The sequence below is a fragment of the Colletotrichum jinshuiense genome, chromosome 2, assembly GCF_051148585.1.
Source record: "Colletotrichum jinshuiense chromosome 2, complete sequence".
Taxonomy (NCBI): Eukaryota; Fungi; Ascomycota; class Sordariomycetes; order Glomerellales; family Glomerellaceae; genus Colletotrichum; species Colletotrichum jinshuiense.
The window spans coordinates 6,009,443-6,022,285 of NC_139309.1; the positions used below are offsets into that span (position 1 = coordinate 6,009,443).

At 46.2% G+C, this 12,843-nt stretch overlaps 3 protein-coding genes across 3 annotated transcripts; all 3 read right to left on the reverse strand.

Moving 5' to 3' along the window:
- Positions 1–91: 91 nt before the first annotated feature.
- EsH8_II_001565 (YdcF family protein) lies at positions 92–688 on the reverse strand (the record flags this gene model as incomplete). The annotated part of the gene is made up of 1 exon (XM_083264863.1): positions 92–688. The coding sequence occupies one exon, from the start codon at positions 686–688 to the stop codon at positions 92–94; it is 597 nt and encodes a 198-aa protein (XP_083122185.1).
- Positions 689–5,340: 4,652 nt separating this feature from the next.
- EsH8_II_001566 (beta-glucosidase) lies at positions 5,341–7,770 on the reverse strand (the record flags this gene model as incomplete). The annotated part of the gene is made up of 3 exons (XM_083264864.1): positions 5,341–6,059; positions 6,134–7,591; positions 7,647–7,770. The coding sequence occupies 3 exons, from the start codon at positions 7,768–7,770 to the stop codon at positions 5,341–5,343; spliced, it is 2,301 nt and encodes a 766-aa protein (XP_083122186.1).
- A 2,727-nt stretch (positions 7,771–10,497) lies between these two features.
- EsH8_II_001567 (uncharacterized protein) lies at positions 10,498–11,247 on the reverse strand (the record flags this gene model as incomplete). Its single annotated transcript, XM_083264865.1, has 1 exon — positions 10,498–11,247. One exon carries the CDS (start codon positions 11,245–11,247, stop codon positions 10,498–10,500), a length of 750 nt encoding a protein of 249 aa, XP_083122187.1.
- Positions 11,248–12,843: the final 1,596 nt, after the last annotated feature.

The window sequence follows — 12,843 nt, forward strand, 5'->3', positions numbered from 1 at the left end:
GCCATTACGAATGATGAAGATTGAAGACGAACTGGGCAAAGCAGAATCTACCTCGCACATCTCGGGCATTGCCTATTATTATTATTATCTGTTAAGGCAGATGGCTGTCATAACCAGCTGCAATAAGCCTCAAGTTTGCCTCCCAGACTGGCTTAGGAATATCCTGTTCTATCTGGAACCCTTTGGCCGGGTACTCCCGGATTCTCACTAAGTCCCCAACCATGATGTTGATAACCAACTCTTTGGGATTTTCCACGTTTGGGTACTCCTCGAACCGCAGCTCGGGACTAGTTACCGTAAATTCCGTCCTCGCGTCCGGCCATTGCTTCCGGAAAGTCGCATACGTCCTCCTTTCCATATAAGGCTTCTGTACCAGCACAAAACTCTCCATCTTCAATCCGCGTTCTCGTAACAGAGCGTTGGTAAACCGAACATTCTCGCCCGTGTTGGTGGATAGAGGTTCCACGATGATCTTGTCGTTCGGCACGCCTAAATTCCTCGCAATTCGCGCAAATACTTCGGCTTCAGGCTCCGTGAAGCGGTCTGCAGTCAGTTTGCCCACACCGCCAGAGTAGATGAGGTATTCGCCGTAGCCATCGAGGAATAGCTGGGCGGCGTGGATAGCGACGCGTGTATCGAGACTGCAGAGGCAGAATATTGCCGAAGCGGGGTGCAGAGGCATGTGCATGCGATGATAGTTGTATATTGCTTCCGCATCACAATCGGCTTGGGATTCGTGTAGAGGCATGTTAGGCTCGATATCAATATGGCACCCAGTCGACAAGAATTGGAGAGTGGTGCATGTGAGAGTCGGATGAATTGGCAAGCGAAGGAAAATACTCCTTTTTGGTCTGGGGTTTAGTCAGCTACGTATCCTAAAGAGAGATAATACACTAAACCACATATTGGAGCCAAGGAAGGAAGGTGGCACAAAAATTGCATATCACGAGTTCGTGCTTGTTTTAGCTCATAACAGTTACCTCTGCCATCATCGCTTATGGCCATCTCTATCCATTAGCAAAAATCAACCCGTCTGTCTTTCGAACCACCAAAGCTCCGTTAATTTGTCACGACGTATCCCGAAATTTACGTTGGTCAACTCAGCCACACACCGATTTCTGCTGCTGCAGTCGGTGTTCTATGAGTGAATGGAGGAATGAATGCCCTCTGTTAGTATCGGTTCGCTTCAAGCGTGCGGAGCAAGTAATAGCCCGTGCTCTGATGTGACCGCAGGTAGGGCGAAATACAAGCAACACCAATTAATTATCCCTGGCTCAACCCTTATAGATGAGGCTGAGTATAGCTACAAATTTCATTGATTGGGGTTAATTGTCAACTTTGATACCCGCAAAAGTTCGGTTTTCATTAAAGATATCATGATCAGCCTAATTTGACATTTCTATTACATTATATACAACATCTATGTTGTAGTGGAGAGTAGGCAGAAGTAATAGGTAGTGGAAGTCAATAGGTTCTATTATAATGGCAGTTATGTAAGGGATGTTGAAACATAGATGTGACGTATTGAGACGTGGGCCGCCGATGCTATCGTCATTATTATTCGTAGCGAGACAAGTGATTCGTAAACATTTAGAGGCCTAAATGTTACAATTTCGAAAAACCCCGTAGACACGCGTGATGTTTACGCTTCTCACCTCAGATACCACTCAATTCGCTTAAAAGCAGCCACACTTGGGCGAGAAACTGAGTGAAGAGAACGAACTTACGTAACGTAATGAGCTGCCTTTACACAATTTCAAATCTCACAAAGCATGTCAGACTGTCTGACAGCGCGTCAAGCTAGATTAATTGCCGGGTTGAGTGGTCTATCTGACTTGTTCTATTTACAAGAACCTGGTTTCCTGAGACGGAAGTTGTATGTTAAATCAGATATTTGATAAACAAAGTCCAGGCGGTTACTATCATGGCAGCAAGTATTGAGAGCGTGTAGATTGTCCATGGCTTCAATGCCTCTCTCTTCGTAAGAGGATGGATACTACGATCCTCAATTTCGGCTTCGGCTTGCTCTCTCTTTTCACGAGTCAAGGTCATTCCTTTGCCTAGTTTCTTGTGATCGAGTATGATATAGCAGATGCCGAGGGCGAAACCCCATGCTTTAATAGCGGTAGAAACTTTGAGGACTTTGTCGTATCCCATGTCCTTTGTGCCATCCTGTAGAACGCCATATGCAACTTCCATCTACAACTGGGTCAGTCTTTTGGAACCATAAAATTGCTACCAGGGATTTATAGCACTTACAATTGTGCCGCCGGAGTTGTTGAATGCTCTCCAGAGTCCGAATGCCGTCCCTAGCTTGTCTTGATCCGCCACTAATAGTGGAATGCAAACATTGAGAGGCATACCATTGATGAGGCCTGCCATTGACTGAAATACCAATGCGACAAGAGGATGAAGATTCGTGAAGCCAATAAGCGAGTTCGCAATAATGTAAAACAACGGGGCCAAAGCGACGTAATGGAATCGGTGTCCGTATCGATCGATCATCCAACCGACAATCGGACTGCCAACAATTCTGAGAACCCTTTGGCCTGTTGACATAAAGCCAGCAGTCTCTTCGCTGTAACCCTTCATGCGTATGATATCTGCAGCAGAGATTCCAAAACCATTGGCACCTCCGCTCTGTAAGATCTGTGTTCCAGGAAGCATCAAGTACTGCCATGGCAGTTTAGTCAAGGACTTCCAAGAAAAGACACGCTTGACATTAAGCTTGTGGTTGTCGGCAAGGGCTTTGGCGCGTGCGGACGTCAGGCGGAGGTGTTTAGGAATGAAGAACCGCTCGAAAAAGACGTAAAGGATGTTGATGACCATCGACAAACCGCAAAATATAGCAGGAATCCAGAAAGTCCACCCATACCAACCTGTTCTATTTCGGATCGGAATGGCGACCATGCCGGCTACCATGCCAACAGTACTCGAGATTGCGTTTTCAAGACCGAAGGCAAAAGCAAGTCCACTTGCTCCGAACCAGTGGTAGACAAACTAAGGGTTGAAAACAAATGTCAGCGGTATGTATTGGCAAAAAGAAAAAAAAAATTTAAAACTCTGATAATGCCAAACCTTTTGTTGTGCCTGGTCGAGAATAGCAACTCCGAATCCCATCAGCACATGACCAGCGGCTAGCATTCTCCAAGTCTCAACGTGGACTGCAATAGCAGCGACAGTTGCGCCGACAAAGATGATGAAGGTACAGCAGACGGTGATTCGATTGGGACCCCACCAGTCCAGAGTCATTCCGCCAATTATTGGAAAAATAGAGTTGACAAAAGAATCTGCGCTGGATATGACGCCGAATTGTGCGTTGGTAACCCCGAGTTCCTGGCGTAGTGTGTTTTTCAGAGGGCCCAAACTGGCGTTGGTCCAATTCGAGCCAATGGGAAATGCGATGACACATGCCAGCGCAATCCACTTGTAAGTCCAAGGAATAGATTTAAGCTCACTACTGGTCTCGGATGTCAACTGTTGATCTGGGGTGTCGTCATCGGATGTCGTCAGCGCAATGCCCACGGATGGCTTCTTATCATCCGGCAGTGATCGCAGCTCCTGGGACGTCGCCATTGTCAATGAATATGAATCGTACCTAGACCCGAAGTGGCCTTGAGTGTCTTGAGTGGCTAACTGAGCTTTCGTGAAATCATCAGTGCTTCCAGTCATATATAAGACCTCAACGCGCCCTCGGGAACAAATACACCGAAATGGTTTGGGCTGGTCTGACGCCGAGCAAAAATTTCTTCGCGGAATAAATGCCCAATTACAGTTTCCCAAAATCATCTTATCAATCTTATCTCCATAAATCGGACAGTATTATGACCCGAAGACGGATTCAATTATCACCCGAGGATGGCTAGCCAAGAGGTTAATAATGCCAACCAACGGCCAAGAGTCCAGTGAACAGAACTTGGCAGCTTGTTAGCAGGGTGATCCCATGTACAACCACTCATGGTGTTTATCTGACGCGCGAATAGCATTCTGAATGTCCAACCCCGAACCAGTCAACCTTCGTATATGGGACGGAAAACATGGGTGGGCATTGCCAAGTCCTGCAGGATGGAAGCGAGCTTTGCACGAGTCGCGGCAATGGGGTGATGCCGAAATTCTTGTATATCCGTGATCGATATCCGTGAGGCTGAATTTAGGTTTAGTCTCTTTCCTAGTTCAACTCAACTTCAATGACCATACTTACAATCACCAAATAGATGGTCAAGGAACGACTGTGCCTAGGATCGCTAGTAAATCAGAAGGTCTCCATCAGCTGTATCGCACAAGATACCTTGTGGACGGCTCTTACAGGCATCCTAATTAAGCTTCATGGGTGAGTGGAGTTGGGTTCCTTGCCATAATCCTGCCAACAGTGGAGTTCCTGCAGGCTCGGTCAGCACTCGCGCACAGGATGCGCCAGAAGCACCGCAAATTTAGCGTTTATGGTTATCTTTGCCGAGTATGGAGGGAGAAAATTCATGCAGCTTGCTTATTGATCAGGACAAACCTGTGCCATAGGGACTTTTGTGATGCGGGCTCGTATCTGCCTGGTCTTCTTATGGCAACCTCGAGCATTGCCCGTCAATACAGGATATTATGTAGGCCTCCAACAGCCAATATATATTTCGAATAGCAATGCATTGACCGCAAGCTTTTAATTTCTTATAACCCAGCGCCACAGGCAATGAAGTCCTTTTTGAAATTCTTGGAACCAGAGCAAGTGAGAAGTGGAACATTGCATCCTAAGAAACCCAGTATCCATGGGAACTGACATCTGACCACAGTGGTCCCATGTCGCATCCATCAACATTAAGAATGTCGTGACGGGATTTGGCCGCTTGAGGGACCCCTTGTCATGTCCCACAGAGACTAAAATGTGGCCGGTATGTATGTAATTAATCTTAGTCTTATTGACTTCTTGAAGGCATAAACTATTAAGGGGCGAGTCTTTATACATGCGTGAACATTCTTTAATTCTCTCATTGGTGGGTAATATTTAAAGGTCTTGATTTTGTTAATGAGCATATCACAATCCTTTCGGTGTACTCAAGTCAGTATATATGCTTATTTAAGTACCGCTGTGGAGAATAGCTGTTGGTGTTTAAAGCAGGTTCGACAGAAAATTTCATAAGCTCTCACCAGTGATGCAACACTTTTGTGCTTCCTGTTGTATGGTTCGGCATTGCTTGCCGGTCCCAGACAATTGAAAATCAAAGTCTTGATAGATAGTGACAGTGACAGCAGGGGGAAGCTTCTGTTCTCGCAACTTTTTTAAGTATTCTTGTCGTAGTTTTAATGTGGTCAATTTAATTATATGCCATAAAATGATCTCATCATGATAAACTACTTGATTTCGATAGTGCTCTGCAAAGACAGGTTTTTGCTCGATGAGCCTGCCCAAAGGTGGTATATGCCCCTCCGCAAACGCCACTGCTGAGCCTCAACATCCCAAATGCTGAGGTCTCGTCTAGTGAGTTCAAAGGCGACCGAAGATGTTTGTCCTGGAGATAAGAACACCCGCGAAAATCCACGAAGTTGGCGGACAGGGCTATCACCACCTGGAACTCCTATGTAAAGTTGAGCAACCTCAGCTCCATCCACGTCCCCAGTATTGGTGACTGATACTTCCGCAACGGCCAGGTTTTCCCACAAAGATGGATGGCCACCCTGCACAATGGGGATGCTAGGGTCTGGATACTCCGATGTATCAGCATCCGCCGTTAGACCGGCGGACAGGTGGGTAAAGTTAAACGTAGTGTAGGAAAGGCCAAAGCCGAACTCATATCGAGGAGTAATGTTGTGGAAATCAAAGTATCGGTAGTCAATATATAGGCCTTCGCTGAAGTCGCTGTCCGGAAAAAAGTCGTCTGAGGCGCTGGAGTTGAGGTGATTTCCGTAATCGGACTCCTGACGAGCTACAGTAAATGGCAGCTTTCCGGAGGGATTGACGTCGCCCCAAAGAACATCAACAAGACTGTGTCCACTTTCTTGGCCAGGAAGACCTGCAAACAGAACAGCTGTGACATTAGGATGCTCGATCCAAGCATCCACAGTACGAATCCCTGAATTTTGTAAGCCTTTGTAAAGAAACACAGGAAGTGTTGAAGAGGAAGACAGGTAAGGGTAGTTCACATACCAGCTGAATGAATAACAACAACGGTGTTGGAGCAGTTGGCGGCAACATTCTGGACAAGTCTGTCACTGAAATCATCTGTCAAGCTAAGTCGATCAAAGCTCTCTGATGCATATGCATTGATAAAGACGAGACACGCCTCGGAGTTAACGTATGGGGGATAAGGGTTCTCGGAGTAAAAGTCCCATCGAAGAATTCCCTTGTTCTTGGAAATGCGTTCCTGGATTGCCTGGAAAGGCGAGACAACATAAGGAGGAGTGCTTCCACCAGAGCCGCCTCCGGTAATGAGAGTTCCGTTAAAAGTCTCCCAACCAAAATTGACTTCGTAGCCGCCACCATAGCGACTTGGGTTTTGCCAGGGAATGGCCTTGATGGTAGCGTCATACCCGTAAATCGAAAGGAACTTTGGGTTCTTGAGGGGAAGCGCGTTATCAACATTTTTAACGAGAACAGTGCCAGCTGCTCCAATTTGACGGATCAATGAGGCGTGGTCGTCTTGAACGTTGACTGGGTAGGCATGCTGCAAGTTCGAGTGTATAGCAGGTGCAGGAAACGAGTGCTCTTGACGAAGGTAATGGTATCCAGCGATGATTCTGGTCGCCATATCCGAAAGTCGGTCTTCGGTAACTGAGCCGTTGTTGACGGCTTCGATCAGTTTGTCACCCCAGAACCCAGCGTCCGGCATGACGAGATCCAAGCCAGCATTGGCTGAAGCGACACCTCCCATCTGACCCTGCCAATCAGAGACCACAAATCCTTCAAATCCAAGTTCAGTCTTCAGAATGCCGTTGAGAAGCTTCGAGTTCTGGCAGGCGTATGAGTGATTCGATCTTTGGTACGAGCACATCACAGATGCTGCGCCCTCTTTGAGAGAGTTCATGAATGGCCAAACATATAGCTCATGGAGGGCTCGGTCGTCAACATTGGAGCTGATGGCTTCTCCCAAATCGGAAACTCTGCGCCGGTATTCTTGCTCGTTCAGAAGCCAGTGCTTGGCAGTTGCAATGACTCCAGCGTCTTGAATACCACGTGTAATCGCACCCATACCCACGCCAGCAAGGTAGGGATCGCTAGAAAGGCCTTCCCAGTTTCGACCACCTCGAGCAACGCGTCCAAGAGGTCCCGCAGCTGGTCCAAGTGCAACGTTGATACCCTTGCCGTGGTATTCGTCGCCGAGGGCCTTGCCATACTTGTACAGAAGGGCTTTGTCGAATGTGGCAGCCACATGGATTCCTGCGGGAAAGGCAGAAACAAATTCTTGCCCACGAATTCCATCAGGTGCATCAGCAAAGCAGAGAGCCGGGATTCCAAGTCTCGAAACTTCGCCAGAATTGCCAACGCATGTGCCGGTCCATCCACGTGTGATGTTCGCCTTCTCCTCGACGGTCAACTGTGACACTAAAGCCCTAGCATGACGATAAGCGGCAGCCCATCCTGAGTTGCTGGAACCGTTGCCAATTGCTAGAAATGTATGAGTTGTCAAGGTTAACTCAATTCAAAGATTAGGGACACAAACGAGATGGGTAAACCGGGGGGCTTCGCCCGTAGTAAGGCACTTCTGATGGCGCAGAACCGTTTGTCTGTGCCGCCGCCAAAGAGCCACCAAGGGCAATAGCAAAGAATGCCCCTGTCGACTTCATCTCAACTTAGGGTTAAGGATCGGATGGTCTGTGCTTGTAATTTGGCAACGTCGAGATCACCATGCGAGGCCAATGAAAACCAGGTAGGTAGGAGAGGATTGAAGAGCACGAATATATCGACATTTATGTGGTAATTTTCATGACTTACTGCAATATCTCCATATTTTTCTCCCCATAATAACATCCGAAATACGTCATAACCCTTGGAATAAATGCCGAGATGGGCATCCATTATTCGGTCCTATTCCCGATATATGCTGCAGATAGTACTCCAAATGTGGATTCATGACTCGACATTAGCCGGCATTGAAGCGATAGCAAATGTGACAATCGTTCAAATCGACTAGGAAAATGTTAGCTTGGTTGTAACCAATAAGCCAATTAGCGAACTGGAGGGCGACTGACGGAATCGCCGGGGTGGCTCCGGTCTACCCCGCGCTCTCCGCATCGGCGACTTTCTCCGCTACTAGTGAACGTGTAGCAAGGTTAAGAACATGGATAGTTGGGTGATAGTTTGGTGGATAGGTGGATTCTTTCCTCCGGGGAATTGCCGCTGTGTTATCTTTTGACAGGCCAGGCATTGGATCATTGATGTCGAAATGGCGCAACAGCTGCTGCTGAGTGGTTTTGTGGAATTTATTCCCCGCCCTCGGTAATGTTGGCCAACAGACATCTGAGGGGGTATGCCATAATACGAAGCCGGCAAATACCGTCGGGGCCTGCTGGGAGATGCGGTCTGCAACTTGTGTGGGTCATTCGGGGTTTGAGGTTAGCCAGCCGTCGTTTATGGCACTCGGGAAACACAATAGCCAGTTTCCTCAAAGGTGAGCTGCATTCTAAGCTATCTATTTCCACTAACAACATGGCAATAGCGAGAGAAATTTTACAGAACGACTCAGGTCTTTTGAATTGCTTTATGATCTTCTTCTAATAATAATACTTCCTAGCGTTTATAAGATTTCTTGCTTCGAGAAAAGTTGTCTTGGTTTGATAACCGGGCATGTTTTTGTCTCATAACTGATTAGATAGCAACAATTGAAGCTAGCGCCAAGATATTCAACATCAAGAATGGAGGTATAAAAATTGGAGTTCTATAAGTTTTGTAACAGATTTATTTTCTCGGTTATATGAACAAGATGGAAAGATGTGCGCAATACACCATAAGGCACCCTAAAGCTGCAATACACTCTATGTTTCGCCTATCATGCAGTGACTACCCTTTCACAGAGCAACAGAAGCGTCGATTATTTGTGAAAGATGGGCCTGGTCAGGCCTATCCTGGTCAAATGATTGCACTTTTCAGGCTGTATGAGGAGGTTAGAGTGTTTGCCTTGTTGCTCAGTGGTCACCTCCGTTGCAGACGCATGTACGCAATAGTGAATTGGTAGAACATCTCGATATTTATGCAAAGAAAGAAGTATTAGTGATGGTGATGCCTTTCTATCTTTGATCAGGCTCAACCCGCCCTGATTAGACCTAAATACTTGCCGGCGACTAAAAAAATAACAAGATGGGTGTCTACATGTCCCCTGAGCTACGTGGGTTGAACCCCGCACCATTCCAATACTTGAGTACACTTACCTTGAAATTACATTCGCTTCCCGTCGAGCCTTACTAGTATACGCCCAGTTTTACTGTTTGCTTGATTTTTGATTTACTACCTATTCTGTTTCTTTCCGCTGCTCGGTATGTGTTTAACAGGGCTTATATCAGTAAATTTAGTAACCTGTTGAGAAGACATGAGAGAAACGGTGTTAATATTATTAATAGCGTTAGATAAGGCTAGCCACCTTAGCGCACCCGCATAATAAACGACAATGAATCTGAATGTAGATGTATCGTTTCAAATGAGCAACAGGCGAAAATATGTCTTTCCCCCAACCTTGAACATTGATTCTAGATCTTTCAGGTTTAAATCTTTTGACGGCAGTACCCGGTGGTTGCACCAACAGAGATGCATTTCTTTATTAGTCAGCACATGTCTTCATACATAGTTTCGTTTAAAAATAAAAGCAACTTACGTTTCTCCAATCACAGTTATCGATGGCCTTTGAAGGTATAAGTGCGAAGAAAGACTTCTCGTACCGGTAACACTCCTTGAAGTTTTGGCCGTAATATCCACTCTTTCCAGGACTAACACATGCTGCAACCGTGTCTGCATCCCAAGCGATGTTGTTTTGAATACGGCCTTCATACATGAAGTTATCTCTTTCACACCTTCACAAATCAGCAATTAGGCTGGCAATCAAACAGGGAGAGACCTCGTACCAGCAAGTCTTATACTTGGCACACGCTTCTGTTGATCCAACAGCGAGCGCCGCTATAGCACAAAGAACTGAAAGCTTCATATTGTTGGTTTGGTACCTGGCAATTTGTTATATCGAGAAAGAGGTGTTGTTCTGGATTTATGTGAGGACGGGAAGAATTATAAGCGTTCTCAAGCTAACAAAAAACAGAAACGAGTCATTGTTATCAGCATGTGGTGTCAGCTGAGCCCGTTTTAAAATTGTGCCCTCTCATGAAGTGGGTTTACATGACTCAACAGAAGATGATCATCCCTAGAATATCTAGAGGTGAGTCCCCAGATTGGTTAGTTAGATTAACAAAAAATGTACGCTGTGGATTCAGTTGCGCTAATACCTTTTAATTCATATTCTGTAATCATAAGCAATCATCTCTGTAATTAATAGCAGTATCGACGCTTTGAAATATTTCCGTTGGTTTCCACTACACCGTATCACGATAAGCTGGCGGCAAAATGCCCTCAAGTGCCTTGAGCTGAATCGCCAGAGTGTGTGAGTGCCATCGATGTTGTTGAGTATAACCTCCCATGACCCAGTAATTGTCAATGTTCAAATGACGCTTCCACATGCCACGGATTTCTCCTTCGTTGTCAATATTCCATGTCGCATCAAGGCGGGAAGCAATGTCGTGAGGGCCGAGGATGTTTTTTTTGCTCCCACCAGTTCCCATGGCCTGCGCGTTGTGTTCATTGGCCTGTTCACCTCCTAGAATATCGCCAGCAACAGCTTGCACGTTCTTGTCGGCAAATCCTGTGCACCAAACTATTGCATCTGCTTCGGCTGTACTGCCGTCGGAGAATCTCAAGCCTGATTCAGTGTACGCAATAGGCTCGACACCAGCTTTGACGTATGCCTTGCCTTCGGCTAATAAATTGGTGACGCCCACGTCAACGTAGTGTTCCCCAGCCCGTTCGATCAGGTTGTGCATCAAAGCACATTCAGGATTACGGCTATCAAGCACCGGAAATCCAGTCGCAGCAAGTGCTGCATAGCGGTACAGCTCTTCCGATGCAAATTGAGCAAAAAGACCGCGTCCTAGCTGCCCATCCACGCAGGCTGGCAGGGTCAAGAAGAGTCTGTCGATGGCCTCTACTCCAAGTGTATAGGCACCGGGACTTCGCTTTTCACAGACATATTCAACTGGGACAATGTAAGTAGGAGACCGTACAACCATAGTTGTCTGAAGTTCATGACTATGACAATCCCCAAGGACGTCAAAGCCCGTGTTGGCAGATCCGACCACAATAACAGACTAAATTTCATGTTAGCACCCACACCATTATGATTTAACGAGTATTCAAACCGCTGAAAATTATATGTTGTTAAGGGAGCATCCCTCGTACCTTAATGGTCTGTTCTCTTAGGATACCACCATTCTTAAACACCGATGAATGAATACTTTGACCTTTGTAGAGATGCCTATCTGAAACTGTGGGTATGTATGGCTTCTGTGACGAGAGTGTCAAGCGACATTTTTACAGTATAGTGTACTCTGTGTTTCTACCTCTCAATCATAATGTTGTTTGGGCAAGATTGACGCTGACGCGTCGGCCGGAGGGCCTGTCATCGTAGGCCCGCAAAAGGTGCCACGATTCCTGTATGCGCGAATATAAAAAGGGATAACACGAATGATTGGTGCTGGGTGAGATGCATGTATATACGATTATCATTTTGCTTTCTTTCATATTTTACTAAGCGAGTCTTAGCTATACTCCAGGTTTTCTTGATGGTGATTATTTAAAGAACAATTACGGATTTCCTGCTTCAGCGTAATAGTAGTGTAGTTGTAGATTTTCTCTTGCGTATAATGTTACTCACCAGATATTTCAAGCCATAAAATAGAAACAAATTACCAAGTAAAACATAAAACGACTTGCTAATGCAACACGCAGTGGAATACGCACAGGTGCTTGGTAACAGGTTTGGGGTTAGTGTTCCATGGTCGCATGCAACACTGCGGTACACAGCCTCGGCGCGCTCGTGATTTCACATTTTGGTTCTATTGGTTTCCATTAAATCGATGGGTAGAAGTGCACTAAACCCAGCCTGAAACTTGGAGAAGCGCGCAAGCAAAGGAAAACCCAATGTCCGTACAGTTTATTACTGGCTTAAAAAACACCGTAGAATAAATTAACTGTATACTATACTCCTTTTCAGATTTTTATTTAGGTTGGGTTACAAAGCCCTTAGACACAACATCTTGAATTCCTTTCATCCAAACATTAGCCATCTTAACATATCCCGCATCGTTTGGGTGCCTTAGATCAGCCAAGTCATCAAGACCAGGTGCATCAGAGCTACGCATATCTACCAGCGCGAACCTGGCACCTGATTGCTGGAACTGTGTCGCCAAGGCTGTGTATTGCTCGTTGATTTTGACTCTGCATGCATCTTGCTCCGGAACTTTGTTGGCGAGGATGGAGGTCAGAATAACGGTTGATTCTGGGCTCTGTTGATATATTTCGTTGATTAAAGCCGTTACATTAGCTCCCGCATCTGGAACCTCTCCGCCTTTGTTGCAATTATTGGTGCCGGCGTCGACGAGTATGAGATTAGGCTTCAACATAGGCACAGCCTTATTTGCTGCTGCTGCGATTTGGTCGATCTTGAACCCGCCGGTGGCTTCAACTGCATTGTCTGGAAAATTTCCATTTGCCCGAGTGCCAACGTATGTAACGGTCATGCCCTTGGAAACGAGAAGATCTTGGAGATCCTTGCGATAGCTATTTCCGGTTGTAGACCCCGTACCAAACGTTACCGAGGCGCCCAA